General features: G+C 40.3%; 1 protein-coding gene across 3 annotated transcripts in view; it reads left to right on the top strand.

Moving 5' to 3' along the window:
- The window catches only part of uvssa (UV-stimulated scaffold protein A), a 33,961-nt gene that overhangs the window by 7,038 nt on the left and 2,783 nt on the right, over positions 1 to 24,140 (top strand). The window contains exons 9-13 of one of the 3 annotated variants that reach the window (XR_010915406.1): positions 12,509 to 12,632; positions 18,970 to 19,177; positions 19,522 to 19,635; positions 19,887 to 20,070; positions 20,171 to 20,361. Coding sequence is in view for 2 of the 3 variants with exons in the window: in XM_067518788.1 (XP_067374889.1) it covers positions 12,509 to 12,632; positions 18,970 to 19,177; positions 19,522 to 19,635; positions 19,887 to 20,070; positions 20,171 to 20,282 (742 nt within the window). In the remaining variant the exon portion in view is untranslated. The remainder of the gene's footprint in view (positions 1 to 12,508; positions 12,633 to 18,969; positions 19,178 to 19,521; positions 19,636 to 19,886; positions 20,071 to 20,170; positions 20,362 to 24,140) is intronic. The other 2 variants (XM_067518789.1, XM_067518788.1) reach the window with 2 other exon arrangements.

Here is a 24,140-nt window from a genome sequence, read left to right as displayed (position 1 = left end):
ACAGCCCCTTTATCATAATTAGCTTTTCCTTTTTAGTCTTTAAAGGCCTTCCATTACTGGGTCCCTCTCTATCGGGGCGCTGACAAACCACACGATTGGTTTCCCTCTCGATGGGCCTCTCAGTATAGTCTCCCATAACTGGAGCTGGGGAAGAGAGAAGAGGCAGATTGAAAGTCTTGTGTACTGAATGAGATAGAAAGATAGAGTAAAGGGTCATCTACATGTAATTATTACATTGGAAATACAATTAGATTTTTAGAATAAGATTTTGGACTTGGGTCCAACAACTTTTAGAGATTGAGACTTTTCTCGCCAACTTCTGCTGGTGGTAAAATTGCCTAATGTTAAATTAGCCTTTGAATACCTGCTTTTGAATATTATAATAGGTCATATGATGTACATATCCCCAAAAAAGTAATCCAATATTAATATATTGGAATAATACATTAATATGTTGGAATAATACCTCAGATGTAGCAGATTAGTCATTATTCATTCTCTAACCCAACATCCGATGGATTAGATTTTTTATTTTTTTTTTCATCACTAGTAAAAATCAGTGAAAAAACCTTCCGCTAGCAGCTTTTCCTGTTCTTGCACATGGGCGACTGTGGCGCAGGAGCGGTGAAAAGCCCTTTGAGTTCCAATAGGTAGAAAAGTGTTTTCTAAGTGGTGGTGTAATTAGTGATTTGCTCAGTGGTTCTTACATTTTTACAGTTGATGCTCATAAAGCCAGTGAGAAGTGTTTAAAGTTGGCCTTGAGCCAGGAGGTTTTTTTGGTCAAAATAGAAAATTCTGTTTCTTTTATCGCTAATGTTTTTGCAGTCAAGTTTTATATATATATAATTTTTATTTTTTCAAACATGTAGCCACTATTTCATCAGTTTAGGTTTGGATTAAGGTACAGTATGCAACATTTTAAAAATATGTTTTAGTGCAGTTCTGCTTTACTAAGTGTAAGGTTCCAATCTGCTGTAAAACAACAAAACACTTAAGTTTTCGATCATGTTGTTTCTGAAATCCAGCAGATTTTCTCCCATGACGATGCTACTCACTCACACAATCATTGCTGTGCGTTACATGTGTGAAATGCAGCTCGGGACATTGTCCGAGGCTGATTTCTCCTGACGTTGTCTAGAGTTCATAGGTGAAACAGACTAACGAGACGCCACAGGCTTTAACACAGCATCAGTATTTGGTGCCCTGGGTGGATGGATCCTTAATTTATTAAAGCCGCACATTGCAGTTTTACTAGTGCAATTTTGTGTCTTTTAGCCTCTGGTTTTCTGTGATTAAACATGATTTTACAGATTTTTCAGGCAGCTTTTGCTGTTTCCGTTCTGTACACTTTCTGGAATAGTGAACATGTTTCAAGGGAGTTTTCACTAAGAACTATGACAGGAGAATCTTATACGTATCCGCTGAGTGCTGCTAACTGAAAACGTGGGCTTTTGTTAAGTAAAGGACAAGACATGCAGACTTATTTGAACATATCTGTTTTTAAGAGTGTATTCAGTCACTCCGGGCTCCATTCATACAGGGCCAGGCCTTGTTTACTGCTGATAACCCATCTTATCACAACACAATGGATGTGGCCGCCTGTTTCTCACTGGAGATAAACAAAGAAAGACTATCCTTCTATTTCTCTCCCCTAACATTACCTCCTTTTCATTTGTACATTCATTCTCTGAATGTGTCTGTGTCTCTCTCTCTGTTGTACACTGTGTGTTTCTCTTGCTCTCTTTGCCTTTATTTCTCTATTTCATTCTCATAATACATTATGTTCATAGTAATTCTGGATGTGTTCATTGCACATCAGCAAATTGGCTGATCAGGTATCATTTCTTTTACGAAGGGAAGAAGATAGTGTAAAAATTTCAAAATGAATAAAACACAATAGAAATAGCATAATTTAAGGATTAAATATAGACAATAGAGGAATTTAAAGAAGTTTTACAGAAGTACAGTACAACATAAAAGGATTTAAATCGTATTGTTTGAATTTTTTTTCTCAAAAGAGTGAGAGAAGGGTTGATTTATGGAAAATGACAAGCATGTAAGATGGTTATAAAAGTAAGAATAACAAATGCATAAGAAAGCAATTTTTTTCTTTTAAATACAGCAGCAAGTAGAAGTAAGGTGAAGCCTTCGAATATTTGTCTTAAATGTGATCTAAATCAGATCTTTATCTAAGTTACAGTAGTGACTAAACAAAATCTCGTTCTCTATTTCTGTTGAGGCTAGAATGGCAATTTCCACCAATTTCTGGTTTAATTTTCGGACCGACAGGATTTAATCTGTTTGGGACAGAAGTGAACGCAGCACTTATGAACAGCACTGAGCTGCCCTTAAACAAGTTGCTAAGGTGGTTTATCAATAGTAGCAGGCAAATTTATTAGTCCTGTTTGGGGCGGCTGTAGCTCAGTTGGTAAAGGCGTCCTGGGCAGGACACTGAACCCCCAACAGCCCATTCCCCTCCCCAGCTGTGCAGTGCTGGTCCAAGCCCGGTAGAAATTGGTGAGGGTTACGTCAGAAAAGGCATCCGGCGTAAAAACTGTGTCAAATCAACATGTGGACAATGATCCGCTGTGGCGACACAGAATTCACAGGACAAGAGGGAAAGGACAAAAAAAGCAGGCAAATTTATTAATAAAGCCAGATTAGGGGTTTGATCTAGTTGACAAACATCCAGTGATGTGAACTGTACCTCACAAAAGTACATGTTGCAAGACTTATGATCAAGAAAAGCTAGACAGAGTTACACTGCAATCTCAAAGCTTTTAAATATCCATGAATCCACAGTCAAAGTCTTTAGACTGTTCAGTTGAAATGATTTTGTTTCTTTGGTTACTGGCTAAAAGTTGGCATCCAACTCAGATATCTCCAAATGTCACAATGCAATATGTCAGTGGGGTAAGAAAAAAACAAAAGGAAAAAGCATTAAGGAATCATTGGAACCAGGTAACATCTCTTTTTGTTACTCTACCAGGTAAATCAGTGCGTATGCTTCTTGGGATTGGAACAAAACATCACTGAAGCTTGACAAAGAGCTGTTAACACTCCACCACACTACTGGGAAAATGTTTCGTGGACTCAGAAACTAAGGTTGTTTTTTTTTTTTTTTCTGTGAAGAACACACAGCACTATTGGCTGAATAAAAAAGTACAGTGGAGGGAACTTCATCATTTGTGGCTTTGCTGCGACTGGCGTGGTTTCAAGGAGAAAACAAATTCTGAGGTTTGCATTTGGACATTGAATTTATACTATTATATATAGTATATATTATATATTTATACTTTATACTATATACTAGTGCAGGCAAAGGGCAATGCTTACTGAGCAAATATGGATTTTTCTATATGCTTGGCCATATAGCCCAGGTTGTGCTGTAGGTTAACTGACTTCACCCTAGAAACGGTTTGGTACCTCGTACAGTGCAGGATTGGTTAATTGCCTCGCTTTTCCAGCATCTTTATTTTCTTTCTCTCCAATCAGTTGAGTCTCCTTTGAGCTAGAAGCTGTTCAATGATCGCTGCACCTTGTTGCTCAGGTGGACGTCAACAGATTATTGTCAAAAATATCCCCGTACTTGGCTCCTATCATATTCACTTCATTTAATTTAGATGTTGCCAGTACCTAGTGAGAAGAGGGGCAGTGTTTCTCCCAGGCCCATGGAGCTTCTTTTATAGTACGTCTTGGGTCTCAGTCTACTCTTCTGACTGATTACTGCTTTGTCAGAAACCTTGCAAGGAAATGCTGTGCATGGAAAATTCCTGGTTTAGTTATGTTTCTTGGTGGTTATTGGAACAATGCCCCTCCTAGCATACTAAAATGCATTAATCACATGATGAGTCATAATTGTGCATAATCTGTGTTGCTTTTAGAACTTGCATTTGCTTATAGATATAAAGAAAATATTTCTTAATTTTTATGCAGAGTAACAATGAACCGTGAATCTCTTCATTTTAAAAAGCCAAAAAAAAAATGTTTTGTTTTGTTTGAATACATGTTACGATTAATAGATTTGGAATAGTCACTGTAGTGACTACCATAAGTGGATGAAATCAAAATATATGTGCTGTCAGGGTCAAGTAAACACACTAAATTACTGTGCACACAGCCTGTTTAGATCAGGGCTTCCTGATGAAGTGAAAGGAGGAGGTTTCAAAATTGGGAAGTGAGAGATCCACTGGGACTGGGCATTCCTGAGATCTCTGCACCATTCTGATATCACTGACCACAGGGACAAATGCTGCTCATGAGCTCCGCTATGTCCCAAGGGTCTTTGAAGGGCCACTGCATCTTCTCAGGACGTTGTAGGTGTCGTCACAGAGCTTTCAGGGACACCCAGTAAAATGCAGAGCAGCTCGGTGTATTTTCTCCCTGGCACTGGGCAGCAATGTATAATAATGACTGTTTTGATCACAGATTGAGACAGGCTGGGAAGGGGAAGTGAACTAGACAGTTGAGAATAAGCTCGTTGACAGGGAAAGGTTTGGGATGCTCTGGGCTGGCTAATAGACCTGCCAGCCTAGGTTAGTGGAATAAAGATGTCACCTTATACATCATATAAGCTGACTGCTCCCCAGAGACAAAGGCTGCGTCTGTGCATGTGTGTTTGGGGGGGATTTGGAGTGGAGGAATATAATGGGATAAAGCAGTGGAGAGAGAGAGGGAGTGGACACCTTTTTTTTTTTCTCATTAGTCTGGAATCCCATGGGATCTTTTCCAAGGTAGTAATGAATAGCAGTGCAAGGTGGTAATAGAGATGTTGGGCGTTGTGGCACATCTATTTTTAAAACCCAACTGAAACCAAATCAAATGCAGAAACGGAGTAAAAGTCATTATGTTTTGTTTTTTATATATATATATATATATATATATATGGGTGTGATAAGGTAAATTAAGGAAATCTAGGCTTTTTCCTAAATAATTGATCAGTTTGTTTTCAAATAAAATAACACAGAACGCAAAGTGAAGAGTATATTAAAATTCAATGTCGTCCAGCAGAGAGCAGCATAGACCTGCCAAGTTTTCATGAGGTGGAAGAAAGATTATTGTTTTTAACAAAAGACGTCAATGTAATTATGTATAATGACTAGTGCTTTAATGTTCCTTAAGAAGACATAGCATCCAGACACTTAGTCAAATGGATTTATCTAAAAACTAAAGAGTGTTTTGGAAATGGCAGAATGCAGAATATTAAATCTGCTGCTGAAGATTTTTTCTATGTTTAGGTATCTATTAAAGTAACTCCTTCTTTACCTTTATGTATAATAGGTAAAACATTATATATCTGTGGTTTCATCAAAAGCTTTTAATTTAGCTTCTTTGTTCTTTCAAGGCAAATATAGCATAAAACTTAAAAGGCGCTAACTGTTCCCTGCAAGAAACTAACTGACACAGACATAAATTGGACTTTTGACAGTTACTGATAATATAGCAATGTTTAATTTTTCTCATTGTTTGAACTCTAACCTACAGTTAGGACATTTCTGCATGTTTGCTGTGCTGCCCTGTCATTAATGAAGCATGTTTCCCTATAACGTGACCAGTATGTGAGGAAACAAACCACATAATTTAGTTTGAGGGTGTGTTAGTGGCTGTTTAGCTGATTCAACGTGTTGAATTGGCAGCTTACCAAATCAGCGCAAGAGAAATCCAAGTATTAAAATACACCAGTACAATTTGGAACTTCTTCACACACACACATCCTCAATTAAAACTAGTTCTAAACAGTTGATGAAAAGCTAATGTGGGTGAAGCCAGCAGTTGGTTTTTGTCACCGGTAGTTCTTTGTCGGCTTGGCGAGTCTAGTAAGACTGATAATAAAATGATTTGGAACAGCAGCAGCTGTTAAAGGAAAGGCTTGCTGCCCATGTGCTTTGCTTTCTATTATATATTTAGCTGCTTAAAAGTAAAAGGCACTGCAGTGTTTATTATCATATCCTCTGTCATGCTCTCAGACCTGAACACTTAAATGTAAGACAGAAGATGCTAGCTAGCTAACATCTAATGATCTTCCATCCGTCCGTTGTCTTCAACCATTATCCTGTTCAGGATCGTGGGGGGAACTGGAGAAAAAAAGCCGTCGACAGTGTGTAGTTGTGAGGGGCAGTCTCTGAATCCCTAGAACCATCAGGTCTGAAAGCGCGTAAAGCACGTGTATTTATAGTTATGTTGATTTATACACAGTGTCCGTGAAATAAAAACCCCAAATTATTAAACGCAAAAAAGCCACATAATTATTATAATAATATAAACAAAATGACAACGTGGCAAAAGTGAAACGTTGCAGGCTTAACTTAACCTTGGTTTAACAAGGGTTTCAGTGAATTCACTTTTCCCTCCGCTTTATCAACCTGTGTCGCCTTGTTGTGGGCCCAGTGTCGTCGAGTGTTGATGCTGACATGTTGATTAGCAACTACAATGTGAAGGAGATGACTGTGTGTTTACAAATGCATTTGTATATTATGTTCATTAAGCTAATTGTCTCTGACTTGAGAAATGTCTTGTGATAATGGTGGCATTAGAGACACTCCGTATTCCCAAAAGTAATTTTCCATTTCACACCTGGTGTGTGTGTGTGTGTGTGTGTGTGTGTGTAGGCAGGTACAGAGTTATATTAACTTGTCAGGGAGACAATGGAGACATCTCTAAAGGCTTTTTCACCTCCTTGTTTTCTCCTGTCCTCTTCTCCTTCCTGCCTTCACTCCTTTTCTTCTCCTCTGTGTGATGTTTAACCTGCCCCTCCCCTCACTGCCACACACCTGACTTATGGCTGTGCAGTAATAATTTGCCAGACCTTGGCAGGCTGAGTGTACATTAGCATATAAATAGCAGATGCACTGAGTGCCCATCACAGTCGACTACATTTAATTTTTGGTTTATAAGATTGAATGGGTTTTTAAACGTAGCACCATCAAACTTGCCAAGAGACAAATGAAGTCAGGGGAGCAGTTGTCCGAGGCGGTGCACTCACATCATTTTTATAACGGATAAGAGTCTTACTTAAAGAAGAGGAGGGAGGGGGAGGAGAGAAGGTGAAGCTGAATAAGCAGGACACCTGTGGAAAATGCTAAATTCTTCTTATTTCTTTTTGCCAAGTTGCCCTTTTTCCCCACTAAATACACATGACTAGTATGAGTGGGGACATCACACCTTATGGTTTTGAACCTGCCACACCCACCTGTACCTTTCACACAGCACAAAGGATCCAACAGCCACTCTTCAACTGTACAATACTGACTTGGTCAGACTTGGTCAGAGAGAAGCATTGCTGCTACCGTATCCACACTTGTCTCCTTGTCCAAACCCAACTCTGACAAAATACTTCCTAAACTTTCCTAAGTGAATATTTGAAGCAGTCTTTGGTCCTTGCTGCCTTTAGGCCCTTATGAAGTAAAAGTCCCCTTGCTGACAGATGCAGAACAGGATTCTCTCGACGTCGTCCTTTCTCCCATGTGCTGCATTGCTGGGGAAATCACCACAGCATGACAACTAGATGTTACTCTGTTTGCAGTGTAGCGTCGAGCTGTACAATAGAAAAGGGGCATAAGAGACCCCAGCGACACGACAGGGCAAGTATCCTGTGATGCTGTTGAGCTCTAATAATCCTCTTCCTGATTTCAGTAAAAACCGACACAGTCAATTCTAGCAGTGAAGGATTTTTAAACAAAAGCTGATCATCACCCCTCACGACCTTAATATTTATGTAATGGGATTTATCAGGACATTTGTGCTGTGTCTGGTTGTGGTCCACCCAGAGCAGAGGATGTAAATGAACTGCTCACATCTTTCTAGGACCACACATTCACCAGAAGCCAAACACTGCTAACCACATTGTTTCTGTATGTATGAATGTATCTTCACTTTCTCGCTCTTTTCTCTCCACTGTCGCTCCTTTCTGCTAATGAAAGCTTATTCTATCCCCACTACAGGCCACTATTGTCTGTAATCGCTGCTAAACACTCGCATTTTGATGATTGCTAACAAGGTCAGAAAACATTAACTATTACATTTGAAAAGACTGCTTATAGTTATATTGGTTCATTAGATGCATTTTATTCAAAGTTGGACAAAGTTAAAAGTTATTACTTAACTTGCTAATTCATTTCTTTAGGTGCTTATTTTAGAAGAATGATCCATGAAGTTGGAAAGCTGAGTTTCCTTTCATTTAAACTTTATTGTAAATTCCGTGTGTTTGGGTTTTAGACAGTCTCACAAAACAAGCTGCTTAAAGGATAACTTTAGTTTTTTCCCATTAATCGTATTTCCAACAATTCTCATACAGGTGTTAATATCGTCACTGACTTGCCTTTACTCACGTTATTGCCTGTAAGTCAGCAACTCAGATCAGCTAATTTGTCTGTGCTGTAGACCTCTGCTGTTACCAAAAAACCAATTAAAAACACACCATCCACACACACGGCTCCATTGGACGACATGTTTCTTTACTATAAAACATTTGTTTGAGAAAATGTTTGCATTAGTTTCCTCACATGCTCCAAATCAGTTAAACTTTTACAGCAGTTTGAAGTAAGCAACAGTCAACTGTGCAAGGCAACGTCCCTGATGTGAAGAAATTACAGTGAAATTATAGCAGATCTCTTTTTTTATTTGGTTGTTAAAGAACTACTTATTTCCTCTCATCCCTATTTTCCCTTTAGGAGCCTCCTGTACTTTATCTTCTAGTGAACATTACCATTACAGTAACACATAGCCTTGCTTCACTTTATTTATTCTGCTGTGTTCAGGAACAATTTTTTTAATCCTATCTTGGCCTTTTTTTATGTTAAAGTTACCAATATTTGTTTTGTCTTTTTCCTATTAGAGTGACACATGGCGCTGCTTTACTTAAACCATCACTTCTAATTTGTCTGGTAAATCTTGAGTTTCACTTAAAGAAACACTTTTAATCTTCTGTGGCGAACGCTGCTTTACTGTGCGATTTTTTTTCTGCCCCCATATGTGTCCCGGAGTATAAACCAAAGGTCTGTTAAAATGCAAAGCGGTCCTCTTTGCAGGCACGTGGGGTATAGAGCCCATATTTTAGCCATGCTCCCCGTCAGCAAAATGTTTCTGGAAGAAAGCTAATTCTCCTGTGAGACTTACAGCTCTGCCAGGCTGGCCGACAGCACTCGATGCTATCAGGATTAAATTAAGGTGAATTAGAGACAAAGAGGCAGAAAGAGCGGGAAAAGGGATGATGTTAGGGCAGGATTTTCCTCCAGCTGGGTGATCTCTTCTTAGTCTTAGGTCATTGATCAGAGCAGAATAAACCAGCTGGAATTAAAGTAGACAAGTACAAAGCCTATAGAAACTATTTCTGTTTTTGTGTGTGTGTGTGTGTGTGTGTGTGTGTGTGTGCGCGTGCTACCATCCAGTAGAAAAATGGAGAAAGTTTGGTTTGGTGTTTAAAATGTTACTTTTCTGTTTAACAGCATTTTCTTAGCTTTTCTCTAAAAAAAACTCAGATCCAGTGTTTGGTATCCAACAGCTCATATTCACTGGGTGCAACATCTCGTCTGGGATTAAGGAAGTGAAAGCTCTGTTTTTTATCTTAATTTTATCTTTGTGCCTTTTACGTTCTCCAACTTTACATTTGCGCACAGATTGTATTTTTACATGTTTCCTTTGGGGTCGTCTTCAGTCTATTCTGATGTAATTTAATATGAAAGAAGAAGAAGAAGAAGTCTGTGGCTTATCACACAGCATGAAACACATTGCCAACAGAATCCCATCAGGTCCATTCAGTAGCTGTTGGAAGCTTTTGATTGTATCACGTGATTCCAAACGTGATAGTATGCCCACATTTTTATTGCGTTGAAATTCAATGACAACGTAAAGACATTTGTCCCACAGAGCTGTCACTTTATGTACACGAGACATGAGCATCATATCAGTGCTGATCCAAATTATAGATCCTTTCTAAACTGAGCTCTGGACTTGTTTTTGTTTCAACTTGCTGGTGTTGCTTTCATACACTGTTGGACTTTTCTGTTACTTTTTGGACTAATTGTCATTCTCCAGGTTTAATTTTACCTGGTTTTTGTTCCGTAAATGATAAATGTTGTGCCTTTCTACTCTATCTGTGCCCAATTTCTTTACAATGTTCCTTCTCATTCACCCATTCCCACCGTTCTCAGACTATTGACGGCACTGCTGCCACGCTTGGGGTTCAATGCCTTGCCCAAGGACACTTTGATATATAGACAGGAGGTACCGGGGATCAAACTACTCACCCCATGATTGGTGGATGTCCTCAGCCACAGCCACCTTATCCAGTAGCGACCATATCTTGTAAAGTCTAACCAGTTCAGTGAACCATGAACACAAACACAGCAGCAGTTGCAAACACTGGAAGGCAACTTTACATTTAAACATTTGCATTTAAATATCAGATCTCTTCATTTGTAGATTTGATGAATGGAGCCTAATTTCTCTCCCACGTCTCTGTCTTTGTGGCTGCGTTAATGAGAACTAATCAGTTTTTAATTGTTTCATTGCTAGTTAACTGTAGAATAAGAATTGTAATATGACGGGTTTTAATTGGTCTCCGTGTGCAGAGCTGTGCCAGGGTTAACTGACACTCTCCTGTGATTGAGTTGAGTGTGTGTGTGGGTATGTGGGTGTGTTTTTAATAATCACTCTAAGGACTCATCATTTGTAAACTAATCCAAACATTTTAATGGGCTTTATCAGCAGTAACACAGCGACTTTCTCCTGCTAACACACACAGACACACACACAAACACATACACGTATTACACACACAAATGAAAAAGAGGCCTTTGGGAATAAGAGGTTAGTTTAACATTAGGTTTTACTGCTCCTCATAATGCTAATCACTGTGATTATTATGCTGCTAGACTGAAGTGTGTGTCTCTGTGTGCGCGCATGTGCCCGTGTCCTCAGCTGTTAAAGGTATAGCTGCCACCACACACACACACACACGGAGGCATTTGTGTTAGGGAAATGACCCCCATGTGTATAGGAGTCTTGTGTTCTGCATTGTAGCCCAGCCGATGGCTAACAACCCCACCAGGAAATTAAAAACCATAAATTTTGCTTAGTGCCGATAGCAGCTCATCACCCACTCACATACAGACACACACATACAAACACACACAAACACTATCATTGTATCCTCCTAAGCTAAAGGCATTGCACAACCTTGATGCAAGAACACTAAAGGAATGGAAGACAAACATTATGTAAATACTCATCATCACAAACATTGGAGTCACTTCAAAACTTCAATGTACACATTCTAATCATGAGAGGTGACATTCTAATATTTAATATTTAATACCAACAATTAATGCATCCTACTTGCCGTAGAGCTCCATAGTTCATAAACTATTAAAACATATACACACTGAAGTTTACTTTGACTAGTCCCCACATAAACCTGCAAATACCACCAAATGTGGATTAATCCACTGCTGAAAATACTTCCCAAATAAACTATTTACTGTTTGAATATTTGTAATCAAAGCTTGGATGCATGTTCCACGGTACGACAGAGATGAAATCGTTGTTATCCTTTTCTGGGCCAACAATTGCCACTTGAACACACCCGTGTGGTGCAGGTGGCAGAGCAGTGGTCCACCAACCCCAGGGTGAGTGTTGCACCAGCTGTGTGTGTGTGTGTGATTGTGAATGTGAATGGGTGAATAGGAAGCAGTGTAAAGCGCTTTGGGTACCAGTAAGTTAAAAATGTGCAGACTGGTCCTTCTCAACAAAGTCCAACAGTCTGGTTTGATATTTTAGTCGCGCTGTAATTGTGAGGACAAACATTCTGCATTCTAGGCCCATACTGTACCCTCCCCTTAACCATCCCAGTTCCTAAAGGCCTAATTTCAATTATAACCCTTTAACTTAGACCACACCCTTAATCTTAACCCTCATATAGCCTTTTTCCTCAAACCACCAAAAAGTCATCATCACAATGGCAATAAAAACCGTTAAGAAATGTTAAAAAATGTTACCTGGAGCTAAAAGGTCTGCAACAGGACAGTTGCCCAGGAATGTACATTTACCTTGGATATATTATTTTAATAAACTAACTGTGCTGTAATAAATGGTTTAAAAACTTTTAATTAGGGGCAGGGGTTGATTCTGTCCCCTGATGACTGTGCAAACCCCAGAAAAGTGTTTCTCATGTGCCAACAATTTTTTTGGCCACATTTTCGATACCAGTCTTTAAATATTTGCTGGTACTGAGTCAGATCCAATATTCACAGAATAAATATTACACATTAAATATGACACGAGTGAACCTGCTTGTCAGTTTACACTTTTTATTACACTGATGCGCCAAAGATAAATAACAGGGCTTTCATGCATTTTGCCAGTGTGTCCAATTAGTTTTTTAACATCTTCAAATGTCCACCTTTCTATGAACTGCAGTGTCTGACTGTAACATGGGACTAACATCTCTACAAAGTGTGAACAGAAATGTATAAGGTTGTATTAAAGCAAAATCTTCCCTCTTATTCCTCAGCTAAAGGCTTCTTCAGATGGAGAAGAAGAGGAGGATGAGGATGATGATGATGATGATTTTGATGAGGTTCCAGAGAAAGAGGGATATGAGCCACACATTCCAGAGCATCTACGAGCAGAGTATGGTGAGTCCCTTAAACACACACACACAAACACACAGAGAGACACACACACACACACACACACACACACACTGACACTCCTGCTCACCTACAGCCATGTGCATAAATACAGAGGTTAAGCTACAAAGGAGAACTGCTGAAGCCTTAATCACACAAACACACCAAAATAAACACACACAGACAGCGGGAAAGACGGACACACAGCCTTGGACATTATCCCCAGTGCCTTTCAGACATGTAACTCGCAGCGGGAAATCGCCTGAGTGAGAACTGTCCTCAGGTGTAAAAATACGCTCGATTTCCAGCAAACACAGGAGGCACAATGTGATACAAAACCTAATTTGTGGTAAACTGCATTATATTTACAGCACATCAGAGCCATGGTTTTAATAAAAAAAAGGTTAAATCACTCAACTAGAGCAGCAGTTGATAGAAACATTATCAACACGCTGATTCACTCTCCTTTAATCAACCTGATGATTCGGCACAGAGCAGCACGCTGCACATACAAGCTCATGTGTGTAATACTGACGTTGCACTAGGGAGCGTGAAGGAAATAATCCGGATAAAGTCAACAATATTTCACTCTGAAAAGTCTCACTTTTAATCAGCAAAAACGGACACACTTTACACCACTCTTAGGGCGACTGTGGCAGGAAGGGAGAGCGGTCGTCCACCAATCTCACAGTTGTTGGTTCAATCCCCGGCTCCTCAGGTCACATGTCAAAGTGTCCTTGAGCAAGACACTGAACCCCAACTTAGTTGCTCCTGGTGAGTGTTGACCAGCTGCATAGCGGCACCACCATCGGTGTGTGAGTGTGAATGGGTGAATGAGAAGCAGTGTAAAGTGCTTTGAGTGCCAATAGGTTGAAAAGCGGTTTATAAGTGCAGATCATTTACCATTTAAAGTTCTGCACAGTTTTGAAACAATTCCATTCTATAACAAAAGAGAACAACCAGGCTGCATCGCTAGGTAGAAAAGTGCTATATAAGTGCAGAACATTTACCATTTCTTCACATCTCTGCAATGGCTTCTTGTAGCTGCCTGCATCTGGTCCCTGCCTACAGAGTGGTCAACTCAAAGGCTCCTGCTGCCTCAACTCTCTTGTTCCTCCTGTCCACTTCACTCTGCCATTGCATGGTGTCTGGGGGTCCCATCACCCCACAGAAGATATCAACCAAACCTCTTTAGCTCAGTGATCCTACGACCCTACTTTGATCTTTTCTCTTTGACTTAGACTTTGGCCTTGTACATTACTTGTAAGTCGCTTTGGATAAATGCATCTGCCAAATGAGTAAATGTTAATGTAGACTCTGATTAACCTTTCAGATATAATGAAGTTTAATTAGTTTTACATTTATTATAGAATCAGTAAAGCACATGACTGTCTACAGCAAAACCTAAACAGGCAGTTAAGAATTTAAAATGATATATTTTAAAAAGTGCTGTCCCTTATAGCTGCGGCTGTACTGTCAGTAGCGGAACATCCACTTTAATGCCAAGATGCTAAGAGACTTCTCTAAATTCATGATACAGGATCTGCAGACTGCTGTTAGAATTAGCTCACTGCCAGAAGCAAAATGGAAACCACACACCATTCACATGACTTGAATCGCTTTACAACTTGTAGTCAGAAGTAATAATTATTAAGTTATTATTAATGTGCAAACTCTGTGGCGGGAACATTCTGCCATAACTCAGGCGACACAACGGCAGTTCTCATCATGTCTCGTTGTATTTCCTTTTGACTTCGTCCACGGACCATAGGGTCAGTGGTTCGATCCCCGGTCCCAATTACGTGTCAAAGTGTCCTTGGGCAAGATGCAGAGAATGACTTCAGTACATTGTTAAACCAAATATTTTCAGCGTTTTAGGAACAGCAGCCATAATTGTGCACTTTATAGCTGCATCAGTGGATGTTTTTTATTTTTATTTTGTGGTCCACTTGGGGAACAGTGGAATAAGCATAAACCTTTTGACACATTTTCTCGACGTGTACTAACATTAGAATTATTCCTGGCCAACATTTTAGCTCTGTTTCGGTTGAAGGGTTTGTGAAAGATTAAATGATCCCTAGAGGTGAGTTTACCTGCAGAGTTGGTGATAATTCTTTGTCACTTCAAGTGATTTGTCTCACATTGCACACATCATTTTAGACATGGTTTATGTAAAAATGTTGACAATTGAAGCTTCAAAAAGCCTAAAAAAAAGCAAACACCGTTAGTTTATTCACCAGTATTGATTTGTGAAAGTGAAGGTAAACTGTTGACTGTCACAAAGCAAAGTGTCACATGCTGGGTTCACTTTGGAGACACGGGTTTGTGTCTGATTTCGAATAAGGCTCAGTCTTTTGATTGAGGCATTTCTGGCAGCATTTTGCCTTTTGTGTCTCTTTTCATGCGTATTCAGTTGTCCACATCTTTTGCCTGCACACAGAGTCATCACCAGTTGTGTTTGACTGGCTGTTATTATCTTGTCTTTTACTGTGACTCTATTGGACTTGTATAGATCATATGTAGCCTCTAGGTAGCACAGAAGGTTAAAAGGTCAAATGTTCAGATCATTAAGCATCTGCCTTCTCATGTTATTGCTCTGTCAGCAAATTTTATTTATTTTTTTTTATACAAGACGTTATTTAAATGATGTTAATTTGATCGTCAGCAGACACACAAAAGCTTCAGGCAAAGGTGAACCCTAAAACTGAGGGAGCGGCTCTGTCGGCTCTAACCTATCACCATGATGTTGTGACTGTGAAGTGGCCTTTGACCTCAGGTGGCTGCCTCTCACCAGCCTCCTGAGTCATTACATTCACACCGAGCCTCTTCTTCACCTGTGAGCCCATCCCTCTCTTCCCTCACCTCCCTCCATTACTAATCAATTAGACACTAAAGTAATTAGATTGTATCTGATGGGTCCAAAACAGCAGTGCGTGTGTGTCAGGGTGATTAGTGGGCTAGGTAATGATCTACAGGGACCATACCAAATTAACAATGCAACCTCTTTAATGAGCCCCTATTAGCCCTGCACCCATATTTTACCACCCACCCACACACACACACAAACATCTTCACAACAAATAGTCTGCCATCTTGTTGGAAATATAAATAAATACTAGTGACGTAGGCAGGAACTAATTTTGTTACAAATGAGAGACTTTACTGGAGTAGACAAGGAATGAATCAGATAGCACTGCTCAAAATCTTTGCTACAAACCTAAGAACATGAACACGGACGTGTGCCACTTCTCAGCCTTCAGTTGGTGCAAAACTCATAAGCTGTATATACATTATATATACACTTGCCTGTGGTTGAGGGGGCATCACGCTGCCTTTTGATGAAACCTGTAGAATGTGTTTATTTTTTAAAAGAGAAGCCTGCTGCATGATTAACCTTAGCCTAACTACCATTTATCATCTTTTCATAATCCATCATTTACCTACACACGGCTCATACTGGAGGTTACAGGCTGTTCTCAGATTTGTTGGAACCCGATGTGATATCCAGGATCTACCTTCTTGATGGAAATGGAAATCTGTTTCCATCAGGCCTATTTCTGAGGATGCATTAGACCCTCCGAAAGAAATCACTGGAATCTCCCCCATTTAATCTTAAATGTCCAATGCCATCCTCTTCAATGTTCTATTTAATCACCTGATCGGGGAGATTCTCATAGGGAGTAAAAACCACTAAAAGACCTTGGAAGTGAGCTAACGTTAGCTTAACTTAAACCATTAACCGCACTCTCGTACAATTTAAAGCAATGACAACAATTTACCTTAAATATCAAGCTGCACACCTCACAATTTATCCTATTGGACAATGAGTAACACACTAATGACGCTGGCTCTGACTTAGTTATTGTCACACCCAGCAATACAAAAGGGAGGAACAAAGCACGACTAAATGTACTAAAAACACTTTTTAAAAAAGCCTCAATGTGCTAAAAACGTGCAGTCTTCGATTGAATCTATGACACTTAGCCCAGAAACTCATCCTGAATCTTTATGGCTAATGTTACTATAACAGCTGTAAACATACAGTAACTGCAACATCCCCAGTCTGAGTTGGGGAAACCTTTGTTTTATATTCCTCTGCGCTCAAAATCAAATCTTTTCTCAGAAATATGCTTTTTACTTTATGAAAACATAAACACGTTTAGATGAGCAAACATGCTGATCAAATGATATATTGTATTGGAATTGCTGTGATCAGTAGAGTTCAGCTTTGTTCAACTTTGAAACAGTGCTGACTGTTGGAATAATAGAGAATCAAAAGAAGCTTTTAGATACAAAGCAACTAAGCAGAAATAGGCCGTTTTAAACTTTTCGTGTGGTAATTATCACTACGTTGTTTTACTCTTTTGTAATAAGAAAATATTGTTAATGCAAACTATACCTCTTTACCTCAGTGCTTCAGTTTATAGTGTAATAGGTCTGTAGAGCTTTTAAGGAGAACAAACCTTGCCGGTATATTTACCTATTGGTCGTCAGGGTGTTGGCACAGCGAAAAACCACCATGGGACAGCGAAACCCATTGGAAGTGATGGGTTTCGGAGCCCAGCGCTGCCATTGTTGTGTTGTCTAAAAGCCCCGTAAGTGTCCCTTCTTTCTTTTCTTTCTTCCTGAGGTAATTTATTCACAGAATCACGTGTTCTTCTCTCACTTTCTCTATATCTCTTCACCTCTCTTTCCTCCCTTCTCCCTCCCTTCCTCCTGTTCTGTCATTCTGATTATCAGGGCTTTTATCCCTCTCTCTGCTTTCAGGACACTATCTCTCTCTTTCTCAAATTAACATTTTAATTACAGGCCCTGCTTAACCTAGGAAAATCAATACCTCTTTCGGCTTTCCTCTCCTGCTTCTTCTCTCGCTGTCTTTTCCTCAAACCCCTTTAACCCCCTTTTCCCCCTCTGTTTCTACCCCCAACCACCCCCACATCCACACACATGCTGCCATTGATCTGTGCGTCTAAACATCCTCAACATCCAGACAAACCGCTGCCATTTGGTTGTTTGAGCAGATTGAGTCTGTATTTCACCGTTTGACACAGAGGAGAGAGGGGAATCATAGGGGGAGGAGAAAAGAGGGTTGAGGGACAGTAATGTGGTTTTAAATAAAAAACACATCACTTTATAATTGCAACTGCATTGTGTGTAACCAATTATCTGTCATTTGAAAGAGTTTAAACAGCCCGTCAAGACATGATATCAGCACTTTAAACTAAGCTAACGTGCAATGTAGGAGCCCATTGGCAGGACCAACACCAGGCTTTTATAAAAACCCCAATCGCATTCACATAAGGCAGAGCGGTCGTCCACCAATCTCACAGTTGTCGGTTCAATCCCCGGCTCCTCCATGTCGAAGTGTCCTTGAGCAAGACACAGAACCCCAACTTAGTTTGTCCTGGTGAGTGTTTTGTGAGTGTGTGTGTGAATGGGTGAATAAGAAGCAGTGTAAAGTGTTTGAGTGCTGATAGGTAGAAAAGTGCTATATAAGTTCAGACCATTTACCATAATAGCATAAAAGAACCACATTCATTAATTACTTACATTTGCGAAGCTGGAATCGTGAAATGTGTTGCATCTTTCCTTGTCGAATGCAAAAATCCACCACCTTAATTTTATATAGGTAAAATACAGCGATAGATTTATCAAGTCAGGTAATGGTTCAATCTGGACTGGAATGAACAGCTTGCAGGTTTTTGGACTGGGAGCAGCGAATTTTAGAACCAGCCTCAGTTCATTATCATTAATGTGTTGCACTGTTCTGCTGTTGGTTTGTTTTTGTTTTTTTTATCTTTCTAATTTCAAGTCCAACATTTGGTAACTGTAGATCTCTGTTAAAGAGCAGTAACGCAAAACAAAGCTGGAATTTAACGCACGGATTCTTCTTAAACAGTTATATAACAGTATACATTAAAGTTCAGCAGATTTTTGAGTTTCTAAATGAAAACAGTTTTTGCCAGTATTCAAACTACAAAGGGTTTAAAGTATGTAAATCTTCTGCACAGTGATTAAATCTGTGAATTATCCAGGTCAGCTCTAATAATGTGTAGGATCAGCACGTGGACACCTCTCATCTTACAGCTTCCCTCTGATCTCACCTGCACTGTGTGTGCGTGTTAAGTCCTTATCAGTCCCCAGAGACCCTGCTTGACCCTGTGTTTGACCACACACACACGCACAAAGTGCAGCAGTTAGACTGGATGTACCTCAAGAAATTAAATGTATATGTGGCGATAATGCAAAGTATGGATCTGTTTAAACTTAGACGTGTTTAATAAGGTGTATTATCAATAGAGGCCTGTGTTTGATCAGACTTTCCTCTTGTGTCTGTTGGAAGGTTTGGATCCCGCTCCTTCCTCCTCAGCAGCACCTGTTCCAAACAAACCTCCCGCTAAGAGACCTGCAGCCCCAACTCCTCGCTCCACCTGCTCCGCTTCTTCCTCCAAGCAGCTGAAGAGACTCTCAGAAGAGGAGCAAGATCCAACCTGTGCTGCTGCAACACTGCGCCTTTTCAGAGAGAACCTCCCTGTCCCTGCAGAGACGAGGTGACAGGTCCTCTCACTGTCTCTGGCTGAATGGTGTAATCAGATAAATATAATTATGAAAGTCAGATGTGTGTCTGCTCAGGCAGGTGCTGCTGTTCCATAAAGTGTGAAGTCACTTTTAATACTGTGTGTATTTATCAGCCACTCTGACTCCTTCGTTACACACCACACATAAGAACCATTTGATTCCACATACTCTCTCTCTCTCTCTGTGTGTATGGTTACCTTTAGCTGTCAGTGCAGGCAGTGCACTATGTTTCTGTGTGTTCTCACCACTTGCACTATATATTGAAGTCATTTTTGCATGAAGTGGGTTTAACTTTCCCTTTGTGTTTTTCCTCTAGCAGCTCCTCAGTTTCCAGTTCAGAACAGAAGCCTGTTGATGCTCCTGTGGTCCCATTTGGCTTAGACCTGTACTACTGGGAACAGGAGCAGCCCAACGCTGGCAAGATTATCAAGTAATAAATACACACAATTACACATTACAGCCATACATACATAACTGTACAGCTCTGTAAAACCAGTGTACCAGTAGAATTAACATTTGCAACTGGAAACCATCTTTGTTTTGTAAGTGCTTCGTGTGAATGTGTGACTGAATGTCAATCACCGCATAAACCCAGGATCTGGAAACGTTTTACGTACTTTTGTACATTTAACTCTCAGACAGCAGTGAAATAGTTTAGTGCCTATGTTTCCCCTTGTCCAGGGCAACGTCTCAGCATCAGTTCTGGGTTCCCGCTGAGGTCGAGGAGGAGGTGGAGAATGACCAGTTGCTGGCAGAGAGCAGGAGCAGGTACATCTCCTTCCCTGGGAACTTCACTCCAGTCAGCCATTTCTGTAGAGCTCCAGTGGGTAACGGACAGCTGTGTCAGAGACAAGACCGGCTCAAGGTAACAGGAGAAACACTGACTCTAAAAACGTTCGCGTCTATTTCTGTCTTCTTATCTTCTATAAAATGATGTATGTGAGCTGTGACTGCCGTCCTTCTAGTGCCCTTTCCATGGCCAGATCATACCTCGAGACCAGGAGGGTCGACCCTGCAGGCAGGAGGATCGACTGCGGGAGGAAGAGGAGGAGAGGAGGAAGAGGGAAAACCAGCCTGGTAAGGCATGATGGACATCCCGAAACCATTATCAATATCAAAACTTTCTTTATTGGCCAAGTATTCGAAGACATGAAAGGTAATTGCTTCTGGTCATTGGCAACATTTAAAGACATGTTCAATAGTAGACAAATACAGACAAAGAGAGTAACAGCTGCAGAAACATCAGACTGACAGAAAGAACGCAAACCCAGGTGCTGAGTGTGTGGCAGGTCCAACTCGTCCAAGTGTAGTTAAGCTTTAGTCAGTGTGTGGGACTGTGGTTGTTGAGTGTTAGTATGTACAGGGTTGTCATTCATATAGGTTGTCAGGTATGAGGTCAGGTGTTAATGAGTGTGATGTCCTGAGGAAAAACACCATCGCTGTGTCGGGTGGTTTTTGGTAGACGTTGCTCTGTAGCACCTGCCTGAGGGGAGAAGACTCACTTCCTGTTTCTGCGAGTGGGCTGAGGAGAATCAGTCATTGTTTTCGCAGTTCTCACCGTGTGCACTGCCGTGTGTTGTTGTCTGGTTTGGTGACTTACCGTGGTTTAATAACGATACAGACTCACACAGCGGATCTCCTGTGGTAGGTTGATCCTTCTCTGCCACTGCAGGAAGTACATTCTCTGCTCAACCTTTTAGAGGATGAAGTTGGCATTTTTCTCGCAACTCAAGTCTCAGGAGATGGTGGACCCTAAGAAATAGAGGTAATTTATTTAGAGGGAGAAGATGTTCCTGGAGAGCATCGGTGCTAACTTCCACCCATCCTGAAGACGGTCAGCCGTCGGCTAGTCTCGGTCATTGGTGAGCATTGGTCAGCATAGTTTCTGTGGTGTGGTCCTGCATGCTTGGCACTGATTCAACCCCCAATTCGACATATGGAATTGATGTGAGAGTGTGGGAAAGTTAGAAAGTGAAACAATAAGAAACTTACTAGAACAGCAAGGCCAGTAGAATGACTGAATGTGAATCAACTGTGACAGTCAGGGGTCCAGTGGTTTTGAGAGATTTTTCTGTCGGTGGAAATTTGGTAAATGAGTTTGTGGGTAACTGGCCCTGCTGGAAGATTCAGTTTGATCATACATTTTCTTTTTGTGCACCAATAATGATGTCCATCACAACCCAGTGTGTGTCCAGTCACTTGACTGAGAGCCGACGATAAGAGATCAGTTACAGTATGTGGTAATAGTCTGTTGTACACATTATCATTGACTCAGTGTGTGTGAGAGAGAGAGAAAGAGAGAGTGAAGAAGGAGTCTGCAGGATGTCCACCAGCTGCCCGCAGTGTCTCGTTAACCAAAGGGTCTGTGTGTATGTGTTTGTGTGTGGCCATGGCATGAAGTCCAGTGACTTGTGAAATAGCATCTTTTGTTACCAACTATGCTATCGATCCACGAGTCAATCTCACACCTAGACACACTCTCACACACACACACACACACACACACACATAAATTAATCTCACAGTAGGGTGGGTAGTGGCCCGAATGGCCTCAGCTCCCTCTACCTATTCAGTCACACATCACACACAAACATACATACACCACAGTGGCACTTGAAAGTTTGTGAAGCCTTCAGAAATGTTCTCTGTTTCAGCATAAGTATGATCTGAGGTGAAAACCAATTTTCCCCCATAGGGACAATAAAACAAATGACAAAACATTTACATACGTTCATTTATTTACTTAAAGGAAAGTATTTGATCTTACAAAATGAACCTGTGGCATCATGACTTTTGACTCTAATCTCATATCCCCTTCCAACAAAAAGTATTTTAAACAGTGGGATGACAGTCGGGTGTGATTCTGAAAGCCAGTGGTTTTCGTAGATCGTCTGCGCTCAGTAAATCATAAGCTGGAAAAATACAAATTACTTATTATAACTTCCAGCTTCCCCTTGGCTGAAATACCTGAGCCAGGCAAATGGAGATAGATTCAAGTTAAAATGTAGGTTTTACATCTGAGTGATGGGGGGAAAAAACAACCCAACACAATATGCTGTGGGTCTGATGCAGCACTAAATCTAGAGTGATCCAGATGCAGATTAATGAGAACTAGTGAATTACATTGCAGAATCCATTTGAAGGTTTTACATTTACTTTGTCAGTGTGATACAGTGATCTCAGAGCAGCGATCCATTTATCATTTATTATTTATCAAGGCTTTTTCATTCAACTGCAAAACAACTTTTCATGACCAGCCAGTGTCGTCATGTAGAATGTGACGCGTAAATGAGCCTGGCCGACATATCAGCTGATGTTGTAAGATGCGTCAGTGTTGGTGTTTGTCAAGTCAACGGTCAATTGCATTAAAGAAATTCTGTCTGTTAGAAACCGTTGTTGCTTTGATTCTGTCAATACTTTCATTGTTTTTCAGGTTAAAGTGAGTTGGAGTTGGGCCTTATTGTGAACCTGTGAGGTTTGACTCAGAGTTCATGCTGCTGAGTGACAGAGATCAAGCAATTGATGCTGTGGTACTCTGGTTTCATTCTCTCTGTGTCTGACCCACCCGTGCACAAACACACACACACACACACACACACACACACACACACACAGTCCCTGTGCTTAGTGGTGCGGAGCTGAGAGACGTCTGAACAAACGAAATGCCCCAGATGCCTTAGTGGATTTGTGTGTGGCCTGGCCCCCTAACACACACACACACACACACACACGCACAGACCCCAGCTGGAAAGGCTAAGAGGTGTTGACAGAGAAAAGAGCCCTGCTGCAACACTGATTAAATTCATATGACTGTCTTTTTTTCTTGACCACCTCTTTATTTTTCTCTTTCCTTTCCTGCTTCCTCCTTTCTTCTTCTTCTTCTTTGTTTTTGTAGGCCATTTCTTTATTTTTTTATTTCTTTCCCAAACTTCAGCTAAGTAATAGACGGCACACATTTTGGACACACATATACATAATGTAAATACAGCTGCTCATCCTTTTGTTGTAATGAGTCTCTTAAATACACCAGCTGCTTTTCAATTAGTGTGTGTGTGTGTGTGTGTGTGTGTAAAATGAGGGATAGTTGAAGGTCCAAGAAGACCTAGGGTCAGACCGGGTGATTAATATACCCCCCTCACACACACTGAGCTGGGGGTCAGTGTTTTGACAGAGCAGAGAGCTCCGCTTCAATCCCATCACAATCACAGTGTAATTACTTTGCATTACTGCAGGTTTATCTCTAATTCCTCTGCAGTACGTCATTAACTAGAAGTGTCTCTTCATTTAGACCATCATTACTCTGCATTACATCCACTTTTACTTTATCACCCAGAATTATGACATTACACTTTTCATTAACACCAGAATTGGATCCAAATGAGCCCGTACGACACACTGTTTACTATTGATGGTCTGTAAAACTGGCTGGTATGAGCTCATTTACGTTATCAGCTGTAATTACTTAATTTTATTTCACAGTCAAATTACTTTTTGTTGAAGTTTTAGTTTGTAATTGCAAGCAGAGACAAAGCAGTGGTTTGAAACAATGATATAATTATGTATAGAGACAAATAGATTCAGATTTTTCATTTTTCATTCGGGACTAGACTGTTAATCTTTATTGACTTTAATCATATTTATTGTAGTAGTAGTTTTAGCCATTACCTTCATTAATGTGATAGTGAGTTAAAACAATATTAATCTAAAATCAGTTTAATGTTTTTATAAATATAGCTGTGTCAATGCCTCTTCGTGCCTCATCTTTCAGTACATAGTACAAAGCCCTGTTTCACATCTTATTTATTTACTTGAAACATTGGTTCATCTTGCTTATTGTCTATTTTATTTTATACCAGCAAAACACTTGCATGCATGTGCATGTGCATTGTTTTGCATTACCTCTAATTCCCCCCAGCGTCCATCATTTCCAAAAAG

The sequence above is a fragment of the Channa argus genome, chromosome 10, assembly GCF_033026475.1.
Source record: "Channa argus isolate prfri chromosome 10, Channa argus male v1.0, whole genome shotgun sequence".
NCBI classification, from domain to species: Eukaryota; Metazoa; Chordata; class Actinopteri; order Anabantiformes; family Channidae; genus Channa; species Channa argus.
This window is presented reverse-complemented; position numbering and strand designations above follow the sequence as displayed.